At 49.6% G+C, this 15,571-nt stretch overlaps 5 protein-coding genes across 5 annotated transcripts; 2 read left to right on the top strand and 3 right to left on the bottom strand.

Moving 5' to 3' along the window:
- Positions 1-751: 751 nt before the first annotated feature.
- Positions 752-3,544, bottom strand: FOBCDRAFT_14829 (uncharacterized protein). Its single transcript, XM_054703276.2, has 2 exons — positions 3,269-3,544; positions 752-3,160 (listed from the first exon to the last, which is right to left on the bottom strand). The coding sequence occupies exon 2, from the start codon at positions 3,098-3,100 to the stop codon at positions 791-793; it is 2,310 nt and encodes a 769-aa protein (XP_054559251.1). The 5' UTR covers positions 3,101-3,160; positions 3,269-3,544; the 3' UTR covers positions 752-790.
- A 1,145-nt stretch (positions 3,545-4,689) lies between these two features.
- Positions 4,690-8,872, bottom strand: FOBCDRAFT_214578 (non-SMC mitotic condensation complex subunit 1). Its single transcript, XM_031173196.3, has 4 exons — positions 7,822-8,872; positions 7,507-7,772; positions 5,070-7,460; positions 4,690-5,019 (listed from the first exon to the last, which is right to left on the bottom strand). The coding sequence occupies exons 1-4, from the start codon at positions 8,639-8,641 to the stop codon at positions 4,849-4,851; spliced, it is 3,648 nt and encodes a 1,215-aa protein (XP_031049981.2). The 5' UTR covers positions 8,642-8,872; the 3' UTR covers positions 4,690-4,848.
- A 149-nt stretch (positions 8,873-9,021) lies between these two features.
- On the top strand, positions 9,022-10,938 carry FOBCDRAFT_154558 (kinase-like domain-containing protein). The gene is made up of 2 exons (XM_031173194.3): positions 9,022-9,564; positions 9,619-10,938. The coding sequence occupies exons 1-2, from the start codon at positions 9,189-9,191 to the stop codon at positions 10,740-10,742; spliced, it is 1,500 nt and encodes a 499-aa protein (XP_031049979.2). The 5' UTR covers positions 9,022-9,188; the 3' UTR covers positions 10,743-10,938.
- On the bottom strand, positions 10,914-12,052 carry FOBCDRAFT_214573 (ribosomal protein L18e/L15P). The gene is made up of 3 exons (XM_031173193.3): positions 11,827-12,052; positions 11,522-11,630; positions 10,914-11,463 (listed from the first exon to the last, which is right to left on the bottom strand). The coding sequence occupies exons 1-3, from the start codon at positions 11,856-11,858 to the stop codon at positions 11,155-11,157; spliced, it is 450 nt and encodes a 149-aa protein (XP_031049978.1). The 5' UTR covers positions 11,859-12,052; the 3' UTR covers positions 10,914-11,154.
- On the top strand, positions 12,042-15,279 carry FOBCDRAFT_176201 (helicase C-terminal domain-containing protein). Its single transcript, XM_031173191.3, has 4 exons — positions 12,042-12,336; positions 12,438-12,887; positions 12,937-13,641; positions 13,690-15,279. The coding sequence occupies exons 1-4, from the start codon at positions 12,172-12,174 to the stop codon at positions 14,962-14,964; spliced, it is 2,595 nt and encodes an 864-aa protein (XP_031049976.2). The 5' UTR covers positions 12,042-12,171; the 3' UTR covers positions 14,965-15,279.
- Positions 15,280-15,571: the final 292 nt, after the last annotated feature.

The following is a 15,571-nucleotide window of genomic DNA, read 5'->3' as shown; positions in this document are numbered from 1 at the left end:
CGCCGGTGATGAGGATGACTTTTCCGGTGAGAGAGGGAATGTCGGTTTCCGGATTGAAGCCTTTGAAGGGTGCCATGATTACGATGGATCGCGATTTCAAGACCAAGACAAAGAACAGCGTTGTAGATAAAGGAGTTGTGTTGATTCAAGTGCTTGTACGAAGGTAACAAAAGTTGCTGCCATCCTCAATCAAGGGACGACTTGTCCTTCTTATACACATTTCCTTTTCCCATCATCATTCCTCCGTGTGTAATCCTAATTACAAAGCGACACACTAAACGTCATGACTTTGTTGTGCGGCAAGTGTCTTTCTAAGTGAAGCGGCATGATAGATCCCCGATGTGAGACGGGTTTCTACAGTAGCTCTCACTAACCCGTTCAGGCTCAGATCACACCAGATATTGTTAGTACGGGATAGTTAACCATCCCTGTCTCTACGTAAAAAATCGGCGACAAAATCTCCGGCGGAGCGTAATCGATTTCCAAGCCTCATCCGATCAAAGGGATAGAGCGAATGACACACAATGGCTCTCACGTTTCACAAGACCACTCATCAAATTGGATTAGACACAATAACGTGCTTGTAAGACTTGATTGCCCTTGCCTCGGGGTATTACACAGCATAATTACCAGTACAAATCTCAAACCAACCAACTCCCCTCCGTCATGCACACGCTTCTATCTCCATTTTACTGGTGTAAATGTAGGGTAAAAAACATCCTATGCCATATCGCGCCTGACTCCATCCCCGAGGTTTCAAGTCTTCAGTTCGCCAGTAATGCATTTCATATCAGTCCGCCATCAACTCTGCTAGCAACTCTCTCTCCAGCTCGTCCTCATCAAAATCCGCGCCATCGTCAACATTCACCAGAGGTTCTTTGTCCCTATCCTCCACGGCTTCATCGCCTGTTGGTACTGGTGTAGGTAGACTTCCGTCTTCTGTATCTTGGTCGTCGCCGTTGGGTGTTTGTATTGATCGGAGACCGGAAGCGCCCCTATTCCGAGCCAGACGTTGCTTCTTGGCTAGGACACTTTCGCCTAGATTTGAGCCGTCGTCGTCTGACTCATCGGCATCAGCCTTACGTTTAATGCCCTTCGAGTTCTGGCCGTCCACGGATTCGACGTCTGATTCTGTGACTGTGGGGGCAATGCTCACGTCGCCATCGTCGCCAACATCATCATCCAGGAACTCGGCCAGTTCATCTTCAGCTTCTCCCCAATCAAAGTCCCTAAGCTCTTGCCCTGTCTGCGCATCTTCAGCTTCGTCGGCTTCCGATGTAACTTCGGTTGTATCATCCCCTCCCTTCTCCCTATCAGCGTCGAGAATCTCTAAAAAATAAGGTCGCTCGTCGAGTCGTCTCCATTGACTTAGGCAGTCGGTGAGCCAGTTTTGGTTGACAATTTTAATGCTGGGGATTTTTGCTGCCTGCTGCACCTTCTTGGTACGAGGGCGTGATGAGGCAACGACAAGATGTGTGACTCGTTTCGATACTGTATCCAGGACCTGAGCGCCATAACTCTGAGCTTGCATACCGATCTCTGACTCTTCTACTCTCACACCCAGGGGCACAAGACCTGATAGCACAATCACAAGACCAGACAAGACATTGGACTTGAGTTCGTCAAGAATATCGCCGACATCCGGTACCATGGACAAGTCGACGCCATCGTCAACAGATGCCCTTCGCTTAGACTTGCTATGCGCAGGTGGGTGTGTTCCCTCTTTCTCTCTTCTTTCCGCTCGTCGCCGGTCGTATGTCTCGTAAAAGGCTGTGTGTAAGTCTGTAAGATGGTCTTGGAGCGCGATAAGCTCCTCGTCGTCGTCAACAAGAACGTTTCGGTGGTGGACATGTGGTGATTCGCTAGCATTCTCGCCAACATTCGTCTCTTGCTGATCGTCTTCCTTGTCGAGCTCTTCCTGCATATGAAGCAAAGGCCGGTCCTTGATTTGCTTCTCGAGTGTCTTTTCCTGTTCTTCTTCCTGAACCTTTAGACTGGCTGCATCGTCTCCGCCGCTCATTCTAGCAATCTCATCCATTGGTGAAGCTTTTGGTGCTATTTTCACGCCCTTTTCCACCGGCTTCGACTTGAGTATAGGTAGAATGTCTGTTCGCTTAGGGAGGAAACTCGAGTTGATATCGCCAATACCCTTGAAGAAATCGTAAGGCACCACCTTGATAAGGTTCGGTCGGTTCATAGGCCACACGTCGGCTCGGTCGTCAATAATAACTACCATGTCTGTGCTGACGGGGAACAGACGTTGTAAGCTCTTGGCAGTGATGCTACCATTCTCATCACGACTAATGACCCGGTTTCCAAAGAGCTTCTGGTCGGGATCGACGATCTTGGCGATGTTAAGGGCGTAGGCGCGTGTGCCCATGGTGTAAACATGCAACTCGTACATCTTGGAGACCTCGTCCAAGAATTCCATCAATCCAGGTCGAAGCTTGATATAGTATGTACAGCCGCTGGTCAATCCGCGAGGACCGTCGTCATTGAGCTGGAAGTCCCTAACATCCTTCACAGCTTCGTAATTAGGATTCGTCGGATCGTTCTTCCACTCTCCGATCGTGGGTTCTATACAAGCATGAATAATAGTTTGATCAAGATCGACAACGAGACTCAGCTTCCGTTGTCTGAGTAGGCGCTTCTGGTTCTCGTGCTCGGCCTTTGTAGCGACGCTTTCGCTGACTCTCAAAACAGTCTGGTCATGGCTCATGTTGATCATGGCGCGATCTGTGTCGAGGTTATCACTCGCCCAGTTGATCTCAGTCATGTCAGCGCCGCACAAACTGCAAAGGCCTTGCACCTGAACTTCATGACCGCACGCTTCTTCAACCATCAGACAGGGCGAGTCAGCCGCGATCTCCTGGCCTTCGCGGATGCGCCATTGCTTGAGTTTGCCTTCAGCGGGGCTATCGAACTCGGTATATGTGGTTTCATCGTTCCAAGTCTCCTCGTTGACCTTGCGCTTCCAGTGGAACTTGTACTCAAAAATGCTTTCTTGTTTCTTGATCGCATCACCAGGTTTCTTGAGTAGTTTTGTAACGATGATGGGGTAATGTAGGCGCGAGCCTAGTGGGACGATCTTGTCGTGCATTATGTGTGTCGTTGGTAGGTAAAATGTTTGTAAGGGTTCTCGTGATGATATCGGTAGCCTCTAGTGACGAAGATTAGCTCGCATTCATCGGAACTTGCCATACAAAGCTTGGTGAAAGGCTGAGTGTGGATCAAGTGGCTAGTGATTCCTAATGACAAAGAAACGTACCTAGCGAGCTCCCCTTTCTTTAATCCTTCGCGGCGCAGGCGCACCAGTCAAGCCCATGGCCTCACCAGCAGATCGTCGCGAAAGTGAATCAGCGCGCCGAAGTGGCACGTGCAAATCGCTGTCCGAATCGCGTTGGTTCTTCCCAATGGGCAATTCTTCGTAGGCTTAAACAGCGCAAATAATCGTACTGGAAGAATTAGGTCGTGTTGATACCTGGAATCGTTTCGCTGGTGTTTTTTTGTCCTTGATGCTACGAAAGAAAGCTCGTACAAGGTGACGCACTAGGTTGGCACAGCTTGTAGCGCGGACCAGCTTCTTCCTTGTACTGCTTTCAATGAGCGCGATCACGTGGCTGGGTAGATGAGCAGCCCAGGCACTGAGAAATTCGGAGGCGCTGGAACGTTATCGCGGCGCGTACCGTAATGTAAACTGGTGGCGCAGTTGATTCTCCGCGATCGCGATCGTAGGAGTTGGTCCAAGCTCTGGGGTAACAAATGCGACGTGATGTTGGACAAGACAGCAGAAGCGTTTTTGTTTCACTATCCTTATCTTATCGACAAGCATAAGAAATAGAAACAAAGAGCAAGTGAAGTCTAATGTCGGAATAGAAATGTGGAGCAACACGAGAGGCGGGGAGCGATAAGATGTCAGAATTGGATGTCAAGACTGTTGTTGTAAAGTTACTGATATAAGTTATATGTTAGCGATATCCATCAGCAGGGTCATAGAGAGAGCTTACCACAAATGAACCAATCAGGTAAGGAATAGATCACCGAGTTTCGTCCTATGATGGGCTCGATACAGTACAACTGCCGCTCAGAGAAACAAAGGTGGGAAGACCCGCCCTTTTTGTACCTGGAGCTGGAGGGTGCTGACCCCCCGTCACATCATTCAATCATCAACGCAGCAAGCTCAAGTTATACTTTACAGCTCGAATCCCGAAGAAAAAGGGGTAAGCACAGAGAATTCAACCAAGCTGCTGCATCCACTCGAGTCAAAGCAATCACATTATCTCTTTGTCAAGTCCCTCAACTGTTTTGATCCTTTGTTACTTGATCACGGATGCCATGGCCGAGGCTATCACTTGGACAGCTTGTGTGGGGCTTGACCTTAGCTTGTCTCGCGACGCAGAAGTGGTCTCAGTTGGTGGCGTGTCAGTGACTACCCTAGATCAATTCGGGATGCGAAAATTCATCACCAGTTGAGCTCAGAATGGAACAATTGAGTCACATGCGCATTGTATACGTATACCAGGTCAACTTCTATTACAAACTACCAGGGGTGTTGCCTTTGAGCGTTGTCGAGCCTGTGACAAACATCGTGAAACGCAACAAGCATCATACAACTCACGCAAAACGGACACCACTTGAGCAACTCTTTCAACAAACACCAAATGCAGTAAAAGTGGGGGTAGCATAAACTTTAATACCAAAATTCTTCATTAACGGTGGTATCTATTGCGAAAACTTAAATCAACGGATCTCCACCCAACCTGGCCATCTATATGTTCATCATTACATCCCATTTCGTATTACTCATAGCATCATTGCAGCCACTCTCAACATAAGTATCTAACACCCTTAAGCAGAGGATTGAACAACTCTGTAGCCTTCAGACACCAACTTTGTAATCTCTTCATTCTTATGCTGCAAAATGCCCAACGCATATGCAACATCGTTCCATTGTCGCTCAGTCTCACAACGGTTGAGTCGTGCAGCAAGCTTCTCGGCCAGCTGTTTGGCGTGTTTGTCCTGGTTAATGCGTTAGTTATTACTTGTCCAACCATAAGTGCATCACATACCTTTTCAACAAAGCCAAGAAGGAACTTGACAATCCTGCGGAAACTCTCCTCTTCCATATTGCCGCCAGCGCTGAGCAGACTGAACATGTCGACAAAGTGGTTGTACACAGCATTGTCCTTGGTGCTGAGCTCGGTGAAGAACATTCTCGCCAAATCAGCGATCCTGCGATCTTCATCCTCCAAACATTTGGCCATCTCGCCTAGCTGACCCTTGACCTTGACCTGTCCGGCCAGAATAAGGAAGGTCAGAGTCATGAGGCATGTTCGCTTGACGGACGCATCGTCATCAGCCAGTCGACGATAAAGGAAGTCGGTGTTCTCATCAATGAGATGGTTGAAGCAGACAGCCATGTCACCCAGCGCGATAACAGCATTGCTTCGGACAGTTGCGTTGGGTGAACGCTCCATGATAGTGATAAGTAGTGGCAAGTTTGCTTCGCAGTACTCGGCAGACACGCACATAAGTTTAGCGAGACAGAGCGTCGCAGCGGCTTGGAGTCCCTTATCCGCGTACGTTGTGTTGTTGGCGCAGATTTCTGATACCAGCGGGCCAAAGACAGCTAGTAGAGAGTTGGGTCCGTACAAAAGCTCTCGCTCACGAATGTGTGCCATGGCTTCTGTAAAATCATCCTCTGTTGTACCTCCGATCAGATCAAGCTCATCCGCATCTTCCTTATCCTTATCGTTCTTAGCGGGCGCTGCTTTCTCCTTCTCCTGCTTTCTGCGCTTAAAGTCGAGTTCACACAGCTCAAGATGAACAATCTGCTTGATGGCAACGTGACCGACGATAAATAGAAGCTGAGACAGAGCGATAGCATTGTCGCGTTTCTTCTTCTCACCCTGGGTCACAGTCTGGTCGGCTGTTGGCGCAACCTTTGTCTCATCTCGCGATGTAGGGCGCGAGCTGGGTTGCGAAGATGGCGGGGTACGGGACTGTCCAAACACCTGTCGAGCTTTTCGTCGGATTAGGTCTGAGCAGAGGGTGTCGGGATGCTTAGAAATAGCATAGATGGCGTTGATGGCCTGCTCTGCTACTCCATACCACTCTTTGCTGTCTGAGGGAACCTCGGTGATGGCAGCCAATCTGACTGACACAGCGTGGTCGTTGGGCAATCGTGAGAACTTGACAGGAGAGTCCTTAGACTGGCGTCCAGACGGGTTGATTCGCCTCAAAGCAATGCATGTAAACTTGGCCAACTGAAGATCATTGCGTCCATGCAGACCAAGACCAGTTCGAAGCATGGTCTCCATCTCACCAACCACAATCTCGGGGTTTGCAGTTGCCAGCATCCCCAAAACAATGATAGCACCTCGGCGCTGAGTTCGGGAGATCTCCCGTTTCTGAACACCATACACTTGCCAAAGCTTGCTAATAACAACCTCGGGGATCATGCCGCCCTTCATCATTGTCGCCAAGAGCTGCTCAAGCGATGTGAGCTCAGCGGGTGTCGCGCCAAAGGTCAAACTGATCATGTTTCGCGCAATGTAAATAGCAGAATCATTGGGACTGAACGAGTCAGGTGCCTCGAAGAAGAGTCGCCTGTAACACTCGATCAAGTGTGTCTGGACACCCTTTCCTTCGTCGCTATTGCCCTTGGTCCAGATGAGTCGAAGCATACGCCGAATACCGACCTTGTTCTGCTCAATGTTGTAGGCGTCACCGACCTCAAAGAAGTCCATGGCCTCAATAACCTCGCTCTTGTTCCTTGATCCGAGGAGCTGGCAGATCGTGGTGGTGGCGTCGTGGATAACGTCGATAAACTTGAGAGCCTCGTTGTAGTATCTCCGGGTCAGTGTCAGCTTCTCGATAGCTTCGCTTGTAGCAGCTTCCTCCTGTGCCTTCTTGATGGCAGCCGCCTTCTCCTCCTCAGTCATCTGGGTAGGCTTCTGAGGAGAGCCAAGTTGTGTCGCCTCATCGAGAAGCTCATTGTCAACAGTCGTGTTCGCTTGGTCGCCTCCAAAGCCAGGGACACCAGGGGGAGGCTTCAGAGAATCCAACTCCTCCTGGACCATGTCTAAACGAGCCTGCCACTCCTTTCTCGACAGCTGCGCACCGTGCATGACCGTGAAAGGATGTGTCTTGATAAGCGTACCAAGAAGCTTGATGGCGTTACGTCGGACATTGCTGCTCTTGTCTTCCAAACTTCTACATGCAAGTTCCGCGGCTTTCTGTCGTCGCTTGGGGAACTTTTGTGCAAGATCGCAAAGCCGCATGTACACTTGCAGAGTTCTGCACCGGCAGTAGGGGTTGATGTCGAGGAATCGCTCCTCCAACACGTCGAAAAAGGCGTTCAGTTGGGACTTGTGGTTCTCGCTGCGCTCATCTTGCTTGCTGAGGTAGCCAACCATGTTTCCACAGACCTCGATAAGAGCACATCGAAGAGTATATGACTGCTCTGGTTAGCTAACAACCTATGACATATACCTGAAAACCTACCTCGCTGTCCAACTGCTTCGCAAGCATTGTCATCTGCTTGATCACCAATCGTGGCGCCAACTCAGAAAGCTTGGCAATAAAGGAAGAAACAGACTTAGGTCCTCTAGTATCGTTGGAGTTGAATTCTTTGTTACTAATTTCGCGTAATACCTCGTCAGCGAGCTGAGGATAGTCGTAAGTTTCTGCTAGGATGTGTAGGAACTCGGCCATGGGTTCCGACAAGTGCTCGAAGTATGTCAAGTTCTGGATGATGTTGATTTGCGCCGCTTTCAATTGTCAGCACTTCACTTGATCTGGGCACTTCGAAATGCTTACCATATCCATGCCCGTGATGCTTCACAGCAATGCAAAGGACCTTGAAGCAGTGCATTCGGATGGTCGTTGTCTTGACTCGTTGCTCGCTCTCCAAAACCATGTAAACTGGTCGGGTAAGGAGACCAATAAATGTATCTCTTTCGCTTGTTGTGAGAAAGATCTTGGAGAGCTTGAGCTTAAGAACCTTGCACATAACTTCCAAAGCTCCTTGAAGCTGTGTAGCCGAATCCCAAGCCGCATCCTTATCCTTTGCAGCCCCCTTCTTTCCCTTTCCGCGTCCTCTAGCAGCAGGTGCCGTTGACGACTTCTCAGCGGCCTTGGTCTCAACAGCAGCGATCGTCCATTGCAGAAGGAAACCGTATATCTCGAGTAGTTTCTTGTGGTGGGGTACCGAGTCCTGCTCGTCGGGGGAGTCGATATCGGAGTGGACAGAGTCGGCCTCTGCACTCAAGCCGCTCATAACAAGGTCGAAGATCTTGCTCAGGGCGTGGGTGGGAAGATGTGCTGTGTATCTGGGATTTTCTAGCTCAGAATGTTGTCCCACAGTCGGAGTATCAGGTGAATGATGGAGGGATATGGGGGCTAACTTGAGGAGAAACTGCAACGAGTCCATGTGGGAGGCGCGCATGATGGCATCTGGATTATCGGCGACTGCGTCGACGATAGGGTTCAGGACAGAGTTAACGACAGGGAGTGTAAGGGCTTCGGGATCATTTTCGCAGTCGAAAAGAGCCCCGTCAGCTTCAGGCGTTGAAATGCTGGCTGGATCCGACATGTAGTGCTTCAAGGCATCGTTGAGGTCAAAGTCAATGGTATCCATGGTGGGCGATTCGACAGTGTCGTCGCAAGTAGCGAGCGACAGGAGAGAAAGAAATGAAGCGGTAAGAACGTTAAAACCTAATGAAAGGGTACCACAGAATAATAAACGACTAAGCGTGCCTTATGCGCCGAATGTATTGCGACCAGGTAATACCAGACCCGTTAAACCTGACCGTTTGGTGCTGTGTTGACAATGCAAGCTACGAGTCGGTGGAGGGGATTTAGATTTGGCTGAGGGGACGTGAGCCAACCCCTGGGCAACGATTGTTTTTGTTTTGTTCCACGCGACCACTCAGGACCCTTCCCCTCCATGTCCCGCTAAAAAGACAGCGCGTTGAGCCTATCAGACCCCTGCAACCATTCATTGAGGCTGGCTTTAATCTTTAAGCCCCTCCAACTTCAACTGCATTTGCAACTCGTGGATGCTCTGAAGGACCAATAACAAAGTCTTGTTCTTTTGCTTAAGTTTGTTTCTACCTGTGAGAGTTCGAAGCGGCTGAAGTGAGGTTACTTTTTACTGGGTACATTTTCTGTATTACGAAGCGATCATGAGCGCCGTGGCTCATCAGCATGTCGAAGAGCACTTCGATATCCATGAGGATTTGAGGACGGAGGATACGGAGATGATGGCGGAGGAAGAGCGCACTGAAGAAGCAGCTCCAATAGATGAAGACGAACACGTTCAGTCCTTCCAGCAGGCGCATCAACAACAGCACATGCAGCAAATGCAACACCAACAACAACACGCCCATCGCCAGCCGCAACAGCCCCAAGAGGAGCCCCAGGAAGAGGAAGAAGAAGAGGAGGAGGAGGAATCTGAAGACGAAGCTGTTGACCGAACCGTCCAAGCAGACATGGACAAGTTACAGAATGACTTTCCTGGTTTTCGCAATCGGTATCGGTTGATCAAGCGAATCGGTGAAGGTACATTCCCATTTCTCCCACCTGGGTCCCATTGAGATTAACAATTGTTGCCAGGAACCTTCTCTACCGTTTACAAAGCCGAGGATATCATGTACGACCACTACGACAACAGCTGGGACTATGAAGACGACTCGTCAAAATGGACACCACCACCCAAAGCAACCGACAGTCCTGTGTCTCACCGTCCGCGTCGCAAGGCACGTTACGTCGCCATCAAGAAAATCTACGTCACCTCAAGTCCCTCGCGAATTCTCAACGAGCTTGAACTACTCCACGATCTACGTCAATGTCCCTCCGTCTGTCCTCTCATCACCGCATTCCGCGAAACCGACCAGGTCGTGGCTATTCTGCCTTACTTCCGGCACGGAGACTTCCGCACGTACTTTCGCGACTTAACTATTACAGAGATCTCTGTTTACCTTAGAGAACTCTTCACCGCCCTGAAAAGTGTTCATGATCACAAGATTCTCCACCGAGATATCAAGCCTACCAATTTCCTGTACGACCCAGGTACACAGCGCGGTGTTCTTGTCGATTTTGGTCTTGCCGAGAGGGAAGGGTCTGATGCCAAGCCTTGTCTTTGCCATGAGTCCCGAGAGGTCCGAAAGCATCGCCAAACAAATTCAGTCTGGGCGCAGAATGCTGCGACTCCTCAAGCAGGATATCCTAAATCTGACACCCGATCATCGCGACGTGCCAATCGTGCTGGAACCAGAGGTTTCCGTGCTCCTGAGGTTCTCTTCAAGTGCACGGAGCAGACTACATCCATTGATATCTGGTCTGCAGGCGTTATTCTTCTTACCATTCTGTCTAAACGCTTCCCATTTTTCAACTCGGCCGACGACGTTGAAGCCATGATTGAGATAGCGACTATCTTTGGCACTAAACGCATGAAGGCTGCAGGTTTACTTCATGGATGCGTCTTCGAGACCAGCATTCCCACTGTTGGTCAAGGAGGCTTCTCGATGGAGAAAATCATCATGTGGAGTACATGCAGAGGCGAGGAAAAACCTCTGACAGGAGAGGAAAAGCTGGCCATCAACTTCCTCGAATGGTGTATGGAGTTAGACCCTGGCAGGAGAATAACGGCTGCGGAAGCACTGAACCACGATTTTCTTCTCTTGGGCGAGATCGAGGTCGAGAGGCAAGAGAACGAGCAGGCAATGGCGGAGCATTGAAACAATTCTGTATCACTAATGTAATCATAGAAGCATGGAAAGGCGTTGGTTTGAGTATAATGTTATGGAAGTGGTTGGCTAGATATCTGTACATAGCCCAACATGACTGATACCCAGTGTTATGAAAGTTTCACGGGAACAGATACCAGGACATCAATGGTGCGATCACAGTGAATTAAAAAATTTGTCATTCATAATCATGGGCGAAAATCGATTTTTATTTCGTTAACTCCTTGCAAGAGTCCCTGATGCAATGCCCGAAGCCGACCGACCTAGGTCCCTGCTTAGAGGAGACCTGTCATCCATTGCCCGTTGTTCGCGGGTTGGAGATTCTTTTTTCCTTTTGCGAAAATTCCCATACAAGCCCAACCGACTCCTAAGCAAGCACAACATTTAGAGAACAGTTGCTTGCTTAAGCGACAAGCTCGACGACACCACCGGCCTGCTTGATCTTCTGCTCAGCAAGGCGGCTGACCCAGCGGGCGCGGACGACCAGAGGGATCTCGGGGAGACGGCCCTTGCCGAGAACCTTGGAGTAGCCGAGGGGGAGGAGGTCGAGGACGGGGACGGTGTCCTTCTTCTCGCCGGAGACGTAGGCGTCACGGGTCTCCTGGGGGACGAGAGACCACAGCTTGTCGAGGTTGATGATGGGCTTCCAGAAGTGGTTGGGCTGCTTGTGGAAGTATCGCATACCAACCTTACCGAAGTAACCGGGATGGTACTGTGATCGCGTTAGCCAAAACCTCGTCCGATTCTGCGCTTCAATCATCTTCTCTAACCTTGTCCATGTTGGTACGGTGGTGGTGCTGACCACCAGCAAGACCACGACCACCGGGGTGCTTGCGGTGCTTTCCGACACGTCCCTTACCGGCGGAAACGTGACCGCGGCTGAATTACAAGTCAGTCCATCTAAAGTTCGGTATAACATCGTTTTGATCTCGTCGGGTTCGAGAGCAGCCGCCGACAAAGGGCGATTATTGTGAGCTCCAGCGGTCTATCTCTGATTTCCCTAGGGGAAACCAGAAACGGACGCGGTCTCTCTCAACGACCAACCTCGTCGACGGCGAGGGGGATGAGGACATACTGCTTGCGGGTCTTTGAAGTACGGGTAGGCATGGTGACGGCTGTGGTTGTCGACTTGTCCGAATGTTCACAGTCGAAACTTCGAAATGGAGGGTGATATCCTGTAAAAGCCTAGCAACAGCCGAAAATCTAGGCGAGGGCAGAGCAACCCTAAAAAATGGCTGTGGGAAGGTGGGACCGACTTGTGCTCTTTTGGGTTTTAGCGGGTCAGGTGATCTCGTGGATTGACCGTGGTGAGACTCGGTGAGGACCCACCAATGATGGGCTCAAGGGTAACTAATGCTCTTGAGACGCGACTGAAGCGCGGCGACTCTGATACTCATTCAACTGAGGTTAGTTAATCAAGATGGCACAATTTGAAGTGGATAAAGTCACGCAAGATCTTGAAAAGATGGATTTCCACCACCCATATACACCTTATGATGTTCAAGAGCAGTTCATGAAGGCTGTTTACGATGTTTTGGAGACTGGTAATGGGCAAGTTGGCATTTTGGAGAGCCCGACTGGTACAGTGAGTCCACCTAAAGCAAAAGAGATACTGTTATCTCGTCTTGATGATATCTAGGCCCTTAAAAGGCCACCATTTGCCTTAGAGATACTAACATCGTATAGGGGAAGTCACTTTCACTGATCTGCGCCTCACTAACATGGCTTCGCAACCACAAATCGAATCAATTCGAAGCATCAATCCAAGAATCCGCAGAAGCTTACAAAGACGAACCATCATGGCTCGTTGAGCAACTTCTCCGTCGCAAGCGCGAAGAACTCGTCACCCGCTGGGAAGAGCGAGAGAAGCGTCTTGAGACCCTTCGCCTTAGGGAAAAGGCACAAGAAGAACGCGCCCGTAAGCGTCGGCGAGTAGAGGACTACGTACCCAGTAAATCGCGCGTAGAAGATGAAGATGCCGAGTGGTTGCTTGATGATCCTGATGATCGCGATGCTGGGCCTCAAGACGCCCTGTCCGGATTGAGTAAGGAGACGAGAGAAGTTCTTGCAAGCATTGGTTTGGGAGGGGCGAAGAAGCCTGAAGAGGAAGATGATCTTTTGGAGGAGGAAATCAAGGTGCGAATGTCTTTGATGAACCGTAAAGTACGAGTAGTAACATTAATAGATCTATTACACGTCAAGAACACATTCTCAACTTTCGCAATTCATCACCGAACTTCGTCGCCCCTCATTTCCACCTTCACTGCCAACGTCACTCGCCAAGAGCGAAGAGACGAAGACAGAAGCAGTAAAGCTTCTACCATTATCATCTCGACAGAGATTATGCATCAATCCCACTGTCTCACGCCTTGGGTCCGTACAGGCCATCAACGACCGGTGCTCAGAACTCCAACAGCCAAAGTCAGGACAGAAATGTCCCTTCGTGCCCAAAGAAGATCTGCTCTCCCAGACACACCAATTCCGCGACTCGGCTTTGGCCACACTGCCGGATATTGAAGACCTTCATCAACTGGGCAAATCACTGTCTGTTTGTCCCTACTACGCATCGAGAACTGCTCTACCAGGCGCTGAGATCATCACACTTCCATATCCTCTGCTATTACAGAAGAGTGCCAGAGATGCTCTTGGCGTGAAGCTGGAAGGCAGTGTTGTCATTATTGATGAGGCGCATAATATCATGGATGCGGTGGCAAATGTGCACGCAGCTGAGATCAAGTTGAGTGACCTGCGAAGAGGACGAGCCATGTTGGGCGTTTACGTTAAGAAGTTTGGCAAGAAACTCAAAGGTGTCAATCGAGTCAATATTGGGAGAGTGGGAAGGGTCATTGATGGTCTTAGCGAGTGGATGGACGGGGCACTCAAGTTCAAGGTCAGTCTACTACCACTGGTTAAATAGCATCCACTGACGTCCTGCTAGCAAGAACATGGTATCGTGGATCCCAACGACTTAACCCGACCAAAAGGTATTGACCAGATCAACATGTTTGAGCTCATTCAGTACATCCAAGAGTCAAAGCTCGCCTTCAAGATCGAAAGTTACATATCCCATGTCGAGAGCGAGGATACAAACTCTAAAACACCAAGATCAAGTTCACCAGTTCTTCACACCCTAGTATCGTTCCTCATTGCCTTCACAAATCTCAGCTCCGAGGGTCGAATATTCTATCAAAAGATCAAGGGGCTAGCCCCTGATATACAACTTTCTTACTTGCTTTTATCGCCAACTTACGCATTCTCGTCTATAGCATCTAGTGCGAGAGCAGTTGTACTTGCGGGAGGTACAATGTCTCCGTTTGACGATTACAAGGACCACCTGTTCCCTTCACTGGAACCAGAAAAAATCACCACTCTGAGTTGTGGACATGTCATTCCGCCCGAGAACCTCTGTGTCTGGACGCTGGCCTCTTCAAGACCTGGGGCGCCACCCTTTGAGTTCAGCTTCCAGAAGCGAGGCGACACAGAAATGATAACGCAGCTGGGCCTTGCCATTCTGAACCTCTGCTCCTTAGTCCCAGATGGTGTCGTTATATTCTTTCCCAGCTATGGATATCTTGATGAAGTGGTAACTGTCTGGCAAAAGAGTCAAGGAAATGCACAGCCAACCTGGGATCGACTGGCATCACGAAAAGCGCTATTCAAAGAATCAAGAGGTGCATCAAGCGACGAAGTTCTCCAAGAATATTCCGACGCCATCCTCGGCGAGAAGAGCAACGGCAAAGGTGCCCTTCTTCTCAGCGTTGTAGGTGGTAAGATGTCAGAAGGCATCAACTTCTCCGACCGTCTCGGTCGATGCGTCATAGTAATCGGATTACCCTACCCCAACATCGCATCACCAGACTGGAAAGCAAAAATCGAGTACATCGAGACAACAACACAGAACAATCTTACGGCGCAAGGCGTAGCGAAAGAAGAAGCTATAAGTAAAGGCAAGCAGACAGCGAGAGACTTTTACGAAAACGCTTGTATGCGGGCAGTTAATCAGAGTATCGGCCGTGCAATCCGGCACCGGGGCGATTATGCGGCGATAGTTCTTGTGGATCGACGATATGGCACGGAGCGAATCCGGGGCAAACTACCGGGGTGGATAAGAGGGGGTTTAGTCAAGGACAGTCACGAGAAGGGCCTCGGAGGTCTGATGGGCGCTGTCGGAGGGTTCTTCCGAGGAAAGAAAAGCAAAAGCCAGAATCAGTAAAAGCGATAATGGTAGGGCTGGGTCTTACTTCCAAGTCTGGGCATAACGAAAGCTTTCAGATCACGAGATAGATTTGAGCTTGTACAAAGATGGGAGCTTGTTTGTGGGTGGAGGTCGAGACCCTTCTTGGCGTGAGGATGGAGAAGGCGAATGGAGGAGAAGAGGCAGATTAGGCTTTGCCGCCACAGAGGCCGTGCTTTCAATGGAAGATCGATGGACGGCGTGTTAGAAGGATGCAGAACATGCGTCGAACATTCGATATCAGACAGTGACAAGGTTCATATCTAAAAACACCGAGACAGCACCATAGTAATTATCTCATCTACAAAGCTACAATCAACCAACATTTAATACGATAGGAAAATATGTACAGGAAAAAAGAGAACATCTATGAAGGCTAGATACGGCAACATCAGGCATTTCCTGTCAAACACGCCTTAACAACACGCCTTAACAACACGCCTTAACTAAGATGCCCGCGGTAAAAGCTCCATGCGGCGACGTTTATCCCGCAGAATCGCGTTAGCAGTCACACTAACACCGACTGCCATTGGCGAATGAATGAATTCTCGTTGGTTGATGAAAAATACTAGCGACATCTAAGAAA

The sequence above is a fragment of the Fusarium oxysporum genome, chromosome II, assembly GCF_013085055.1.
Source record: "Fusarium oxysporum Fo47 chromosome II, complete sequence".
NCBI lineage: Eukaryota > Fungi > Ascomycota > Sordariomycetes > Hypocreales > Nectriaceae > Fusarium > Fusarium oxysporum.
This window is presented reverse-complemented; position numbering and strand designations above follow the sequence as displayed.